This window comes from Cupressus sempervirens, chromosome 6 (genome assembly GCF_028749045.1).
Source record: "Cupressus sempervirens isolate cs-2001-9-10 chromosome 6, ASM2874904v1, whole genome shotgun sequence".
Classification (NCBI taxonomy): domain Eukaryota; kingdom Viridiplantae; phylum Streptophyta; class Pinopsida; order Cupressales; family Cupressaceae; genus Cupressus; species Cupressus sempervirens.
Window position 1 is genome coordinate 420397639 of NC_143123.1, and position 8637 is coordinate 420406275.

The 8637-nt window shown below is 35.3% G+C and overlaps 1 protein-coding gene across 1 annotated transcript; it reads right to left on the reverse strand.

The window, feature by feature from the left end:
- Positions 1–2222: 2222 nt before the first annotated feature.
- LOC149552853 (beta-glucuronosyltransferase GlcAT14B-like) lies at positions 2223–5739 on the reverse strand. Its single transcript, XM_089788381.1, has 4 exons — positions 4870–5739; positions 3739–3814; positions 3456–3571; positions 2223–3366 (listed from the first exon to the last, which is right to left on the reverse strand). The coding sequence occupies exons 1-4, from the start codon at positions 5453–5455 to the stop codon at positions 2852–2854; spliced, it is 1293 nt and encodes a 430-aa protein (XP_089644507.1). The 5' UTR covers positions 5456–5739; the 3' UTR covers positions 2223–2851.
- Positions 5740–8637: the final 2898 nt, after the last annotated feature.

Here is an 8637-nt window from a genome sequence, read left to right on the forward strand (position 1 = left end):
TTGTTCTGTAAGAGTCCAGTAGTTAGGAACTATTAATTGCATGGCTTCCAAATCATATGGAGTGATTTTAAATTATTATCAAGTGCTTATAAGGGCTCATTTGGCAAGACCACCATTTGTAACTAAGATTTTATGTCCATATCATCAAAGATGATGTTATATCTGTTTACTTTTTGTTAAATTAAGATTTCATGTCCATATCATGAAAGATGATGTTATATCAGCATACTTCGTGTCAGGATGTCTTAAAAGAACACAAAGGAATAGACTAGGGATCATTGGTGCACCAGTTTAATAAGTCATGATTTCTTACATTTTAAATCTGAAGAATATTTTAAAAAGGTTTCATTCAATTATACTAATAATCAAAACTACTAATATTATACTATTAATATTGAATATTAAATCAATAAATCCAATAGCAATAACTAGTACCGAATACTCTGCCCGGAACAGAATATCTACAGTCCGACTTTGTTAATGCCTACCAGCTGAGAACATGGCATTCATACCATTGACAGTCCTCGCAAGAACAGTGCCTCGATTTGTAATCTTAAATACTAAGACCGTTTGTAAATTGCCTAAAATAAGCTAAAGATAGATATCTTTGGTCTGTCCCGTGTTAAAAACCTTGTGAAAATTAATTATTCTCTGGTACAAATAAAAGGAAAAAGGATAATAATTAAATGGTGTATAAGATTAGCAAGCGGTAGTTTTGAAAACGAGACCTGGAACAAGAGGCAGAAAAATTGTTGTCAACAAGCAATACTAAAAAGTAAACGTGTTTTAAAGTATAGGAATACAAATGGAGGTACTGAATTTTTCCTTTTGTGGTAAAAGTGTTTTGTGAATAAATCCCTGCACGTAGTTTCACATTTGAAAGTAACCTTACAAATAACTAAGACTCCCCTTAATAAATGAGAAACATTTGTCTAATCAGGCCCAATTCTGTCAGCTGCGTAGACATTGTCCATTTTGAGTGACAAAAAAATGACTATTGAAAAGGTAGATGAGACCAAAAATGGCAAGGAAAAAGCATTTGCCACACTGAAGGAACAGGTTGAAATTCATTTTGTTAACTGTTAGGCCAAGCTCTCTGCCATAATGTGGCCTCAAAATAGCATACCAGTTGGCCATATGTTATTGAAAAATCGAAAATAAAACTAGCACTATTAGAGTCCAGCTGGCTGTTTGTAACCCAGGGCACAATTTAAGGTCTCTTGCTCGTGAACCTTTCCAAAGGAAAGGTTGCAAGTTGTTCGATGCATAATTGGGTGGGGCAGTTGAAGCCCCCTGATACTTTTTTATCTACCCATGCACTTTTGATGTAAATATTGTATTCATAACCTTAATCAGCATGTTTGTGTCATTTGTTGATGATCATGGGTTATTGGGTTATAAACGACTTCTTTCTTTCATACTTGTTTATGTTCTTGGCAATTTCTCTATTGGATTCATTTTGTTTATGAAATGCTCTCCTGAATCATAACATCAAATGTCCCCATGGTATCTAGAATAAGTATTTAAATGCAACAACAATCATATGTGTTAACGCCAATCTCATATTAGTTTGCAAAGATTTTTCAAACATAGTATAGAACGCAACCCAGAAAAATTGACATCAATGAGCAATACTGAATAGATGAACACGTTGTGGTCTTTATCAAGTATAGAAATACAAAAGAATGGAATACTAAAGAGCTCAATTTTGCTGTTGTAACAATACTTAGTGAATAAATCCCCATTGAAAGGTTGTGATTTCACAATTCAAGTAAAACCAAAAATGAAGTTCAAAAAAGTAGACGATACCAACAATGGCAAGTAAAATCATTTTTTGCCACAATGAGGCCAAGCTCCCTGCCATAATGTTGCCTCAAAAATAGTTTGCAACTGAGCCAGTAAGTGGGCTGTCTAAATCTCCAAAACAGAACCAGGGCACACCTGGTGCACAAGATAAGGTCTGTTAGTGTTGAACAAGCAAAGCAAAGGTTGCAAGATGTTTAAAGGCATCATTAGAAAAGTGGAGGCTACTGATAATTGTTCAATACTTGCGTGCATCTGTTAGTGTAACGTTAAGATGCCTGTATTCATCTGTCCATGATGATTGTGGGTTCTTGGTTTATAAACCATTCTACTGAACTCTTAAGTTTGTCAGATATTTTATTGGACTCAATTTTGTTTATGATATACTCCTTGAATCAAGACATCAGATGGCCCCATGGTATCTAACATAAATATTTAAAGGTAATAAAATTGGTAATAGGAGAATACAATCATCAATGGATACACCATCTGGCTGCAGTTGCAATCTTACAAATACCTTGGTGCTTTGTAGCTTGGGAAATTTTTTAAAAAAATCAAAATCGCATCCACAGGTAGTTTTCAATTTACACAAATGAGATACTTCCTACAAAGGAGTTATATATGTTAGCAATTGCTTGAGCTGTAAATTTACACAAGCATTCCAACTGCTCATAGTCATAAAGCAGCACATCATATAGGATAAATTGCTTTATCAATTTGTGTATTTGCAGTAGCATTTAGCTACCAGTCCTTCAACAATATAGTCTCTGCACTTTCTTTGAAACCCTTAAGCAAGTAATTGCATTATAATCACATCGGAGAGAGCTTTTCTTGCACATGTTTTATTAGGTTAAATTGCCCAACGAGGCCAATAGAAAACACCTCCCAGCAGAGACTTTGTCATATAGGGAATCAATGTACAAACATAGAGCATGTGCGGCATGATGTATTCTTTGGTAAGCTTGAAGTTGTATCCAATCCTTCAGTAAACTATACCGGGATGCTCTGTCTACAATGTGATTGCTCAAATGCATATAGTTTCAGGATACTATTTGCACTGCTTGCCTCGAAAATTTGCTTTTGACAAGAGTTTTACAATTAATTTCTCGAGCCTCTTTGCACCTGGACCGGGCTTAAGAACACTTTTATCACCCATGACTGAACATGGATCATTTCCATTATCTCTATTTCCTACACACCACCCACCAGGAGCAAAACTACCATTTCTTCGACCCAGTAGTTCACTATCTATTTTATCAAGAACTGGATCATCTCCATCAAACTTCCTTGCAAAAGGAGCAAAGCTGCCATTCATCTTTATAAAATCACTCAGGACAAGAGAATGGGGATGCTGCTTCGGTGGAGTATCCCAAGATATATAGTGTAAGTCATGATTGACAGTGGTGTTCTGAAACTCTTGAGCATTGCAAATAACCGTGTGAAAATATCCCTCTGGGGAAGAAATAAAATTCGCATAGTACATCAAAACTGTACGAGGAAGATTATCCCAACCCCATACACAGAATTCAATGAATGCTCTTGATAGTGCCATCCAAGCAGAGCCTGTATTGAATCAACAATGACCATTATAATTCAACGAATTTGAGATTCATGCAATGAGAATGGAAATTGAATGGATACAGGTTCCATACCTGTAAATAATTTAAATGCTGTGGGCACACCTCTTCTCTGGGTAACCCAGAAAACATCCGACTTTTTTGACATATACAAGCCAGGATCTATAATAATTGGCCTAGCACGTTGGTGCCTGCATGAAAACCATTTTTCCATTTTTGATAAGCAACAGAAAGCATTTATCCATACAGAGACAATAAAAGGGAACCCTCATCTTGTGAATCTCAACATCATCTTGGCAACTGCTACAAAAAAAAAGATTGCCATAGATGAATATATGAATAGGAAGAGATTTCTTACTCTTTCCAACCAATGTTGCTGGTGTGCTCGATAAAATTAAGATCCCTTGGCAAATAGGAAAATGTATGAAGTAGATCTGCATAGAACAGTCATTATCACACTTTTAATATGAAAACATTTTCTTTAATCCAAACACAATTAATGCATCCCTATTTAAACTAAAATTATATTTTCTGTATTAAGCAATAACTAATTGTTTGAAATTTTGTCTCAGACCCATATGACATGACGGCTGCAATTAGACATAGTCATTTATCTATCATATATGTAAAGCCTCAAACAAGGCAAGTGGGCGTATAACACTGCAAGTTGAGGCTATGGTGAAATTTCAGACCCACAGAATGTGAAAATGTTGAGACATGTGGCTATCAGCAATAATAGTGGATGTGAAAACATTAGATATAACACCTAAATGGGGAATTTTAGACCTGACTCATATGATCTGAACAAAACTAAGCAATTGTGTTTTCCAACCTGCCAATAGAAGTTAAAGGCCTGTGATTAAGGAGTTCCCTGCAGATACAAATGATTGTAACCAGTCACCACTCACTGCTCAGTTATCGATGTCTTATGACCATTTTGCAACCATGTAACAAATTTAAATGTCATGTTAGATTCAACTTCTCCACCATTTGTAAACTTGTACGTGATGCCACAACATTCTAGGATTATTATTGTAGGACAAGAAACGAAGCCTTCTCCCACCCCATCTTATATAATGTTATACTGGTGAAACAGAATGGTGTGAATAAGATGCAGAAGAAGCAAGCAGCTACAACATTAAAGTGAGAAAAAACCACCAAGAAACAATTAGCCCTAAGGATGCTAGAGATATTTCAGAAGCTTTGATTAGCTTCCAGAACTACTCGCTTCAATTATTATATGCAAATACCTTCAAATATATATATGATATTGATCGCTGTGGGCAGCAAGTGACTGCTTACAAGGAAAAAACCCATCCGATTAAATAAAAACACCAAGTCAATTTACCTAATAAGAATAATCCCATGAGCTCTCAAAACTCTACCAAGGAAAAAATACTTAATTTTGTCTCCAGCAATATCAAGTGATAAAAGAGATCATTTCTGAAACCTGATCGACAGAGTTAGAGAGGAAAGAAAAAGCACATACCATCTTGCGTTACAAGTGGATAATCTGAAGCGCTGAGATTAATAAACCAATCCCATTCAGAGCCTTTCCTCAAAAGAATTGCTGCGGCATGGAGTGTGTTGGCAACCATGGTAGGACCTCTGTAAGTAATCAAGTTAGCCTTAGTAATCATGTGTACATTCGCCACCTCCACGAAAATGGGATCTGACGCAATATAAGCGGCAAGATCAACCCTCTCTTTAGGCGGCGCTTCAAGGTCCAAGTGAACTACATACTGATTCAACGGATGGTACAATGCCTGCAGTGTTCTCTTCAACTTCTCCCCGTCCCCTTTTGAGCCCGAAATCAAATAAGCGAATCTTGGAGGAGGAGGCAGTGTTGAAACGACGGGAGATGGTATTTTAGACTCCACAAAAACAGCCTTTGTAGCCTCATTAGTTCCTCCCTTGAAAAGTGCCAACACAGGGTATACGCCATTGTTGGATGCTGAGATTAGGGTTGTGAAAAGCACCAGAAACAGGGACACCAGAGATAGTACGGCCAGGGGTAAGATCCATTTTCTTTCCATACTGGCCAATCTGAAATGCATCTGCACCACATTCTTCATTATCTTCACACAAAACAGAAACACATAACACCCAATTCTCAATTTTAGACCTTCTCTGCTTTGTTTTCTTCTCTACTTTTATTTTCCGCGACAAAAGGATATCACCGAAAACACTAGGGCCAATCTGAACCCCGATTTTCAGCTCGCTATCTCTGACGAAACATTGAATCAAAAATCAGCCCCAAACAATCCCATCTGTGAGGAAATCATCACAGGTATTTCAGTTTAGAAACATGGGTCTGAATTCTTCTTGTTTTAAAACCCTACACTCAGACTGTCTCCACACTATTTCACCAAACAAACGAGCCCAACTTTTCATCCATTGCATCCAGGGCAGTTGCCGGTTTCTCCGGTCACCATCGATTGCCACGTGTTTAATGACCTTTTCATGATTGGACAGGAAAATAGGGTTTTACCACTTTAGTCAATATTTTATTATCCTAGGAAAATCCTACATGGACAATGAGCCACGTGGATGCATTGGATTCACGATGCATAGATCGAGTATCCTTCGGACATTATATTTTAAAGACACAATTTGTGAGCTTCTTTAAAGACGGGTGAGAATCAAACACTCTTCTCGTCACATGATACTTTTGTCGACACGAAAAAAGACAAGCAAACTGTGTTTCACCTTTTGCACCTTGAATTTATTGCATGTAAAAGTTATTTAATAATTATTAATAGAATAGTAGGCACAATATGTTTAATACCACTTAATACCACAATGTTAGGCTTATCGACATCACCAACTTTACTTTTATAATTAATATTCCTTGCCCGTGCCTCTTCTGGACCAATAACCAAATTCCAATACACATTATGATGGGAAAATAGTCTTACCTCTAATTTACTTTTTCCTTTTATGTTTGGCTCTATTTTATTTTAATGAAAGTGTTTTAAATTTAATAATTGTATAATTCATATAATATATTATAAAATTGTTTAATTCATGTAATAATTATATAATTCAAATGTAGTTATAACTCTTTATCATCAGTGTCTTGGGGTGTTATGCTCGATTGGTTCTAATTGATAAACAAAGAAATTGATTTAATAGAATAAAATATAGTGTTGGATTGTAGTGCACATATAAAATAATTTTTGCTTTGATTTGAAAGTCACATATACATCAAATAATTAATTACATTGAAAGGTGTTTTATAATGTAATAATAATAATATGGAGCCACATAGTACAACAATAAGTTAAAGTGGATATTTATTATTAGATAAGTAGGGAAAGGGTCATGATCCCTTACAAAATGAAAGACAACATTTATAAAGCAATAATCAAGAATAGCAAAATCAATGTTAGTTCATAATAGGTAACCAACTATAAAAACATGACCAAGTTTTCATAGTGTTGAGCTCTCCTAACACTAATACAACTAGAATATCAACGTGGTACTTTATAATGTCAACATCTAAGTATGTTGTTGATCTCTAAGAAGCTTGCACCTAAATCAAGGTAACCGAGAAGTTTTACAAGAGTGAGACATGATGCACCTTGTCAAACAACCTTCAATTTTTTTAATTTTTTCTCGTTATACAATGGGTTTGGAATGGAGGAGGAAAACCTTTCACAAACAATCTAAGCTAAGGTAGGCAATTTTTCATAACAAAGCTTTTAAGAAATAGTTAGAAATATAAGATGACATTTGTAGAAATTTGGCCCTTCCTGGTAAGAGATTCATGTATTCACACAAAAAACAAAATGCGCCACATACCCTTCATTGTTGTTTAAGAAAAAAATATACATAAATTTTACATGACATAGAATGTAATATTCAAATCTTGATTGTGGGAACCACCTACAAGGATTTGGATAAAGAATCTTCCATGAAATGTATGGATCTAATCACCCCAAGATAGGATACAACAAAGTTTTCACAAAGTAGAAATTAAACAAGAAACACCAAGAATGGGTTCTTGCTTATAGGGATGAATAGTCCCTATAAGGGTTCAGTGAAAAGACAATAACCCTAAAAAAAATCTTCCTAAGGATCTATACCATCTTAAAATGGAAATACTTAATTTTGAGACCTTTTAACCCTCCTTAGTGTGGTTTTGGTCTTGTTCTTTTCTTTCGTTCTTGCCCAATTTTACAAGTCATCTTTCATCTCTATGCATGGCCCCTTAGGTGTTATTTTATCACCTTTTTGGCAATATCTTTTTGTGCTTTCATTATTTCCTAATAGGTATAGATCAACTTGATCATCCTATACCCATAGGGATTTTGATCCTAGGGCCGAAGATCTCTTGGTTATTTAAATTGTTTTAATTTTATCCTCCAATCAGCTTGCTTTATTTTTTTATCCTAAAAACTAGAACATATGTATGTTTAACATTACGAGTTCTCTTTATTTTGCAACTTATTTTGTTGAGAATTATGTATCTACTATAAGGTATCTATCCTTCAAGGTGTGTTATATATTGCGTCTTGCATTCAAACTCGGGGGGAAAGGTTGCATGTAAATTATTTATCTATTTTATCTAAGGTGTTGGAATACTTTACAATAACTAAGGGGGTAGGGTGTGAATCAGTTATCCAAGGTCCAAATGTACAGATAAAACTTTTAAGTATTGCAACTCATTCTTATGCATGCATTGACCATTCAATATCTTAAACATATGCATATTGATGTCTAATGTCAAAATTACTTTGCAGAAATGTAAACATGCAATACCACAAAATCAATCACACATTTTGACACAAGGATTTTATGTGGAAACCTAATTTGGGAAAAACCACCAATAACATGCTACCAATTTTCACTCTTCTGAAGTGAGCCCTATGAGGAGCCAACCCTATTAAAGGTTACAATGCACACCATTAAAGGTGACGTAGTTAAAGGATTTCAATCACCTTGTTAAGAGTGAACCTTGTCAGAGGACTTTAGAACATTCCATTAGAATGTCACCCTATTAAAGGATTTACTAATGACTGTTAGGTCAACCTTAGTCTAAAGGATTTATCTAGACTGATACAATTGTTAGAAAGTAATAGCAGGACTTGATCTGATAACAATAACAACTCACTTGCAAATTATAGATCACACATTTAGTCCTCCATTCTGCTTGGCATCCATCTTCTTCATCTTTAACAAGTTGTCCACCCTTCAAGCCTTCATCCTTCTTTCCTTGTATGTCAACTGCAGACTCTTCTATTCAACCACCATA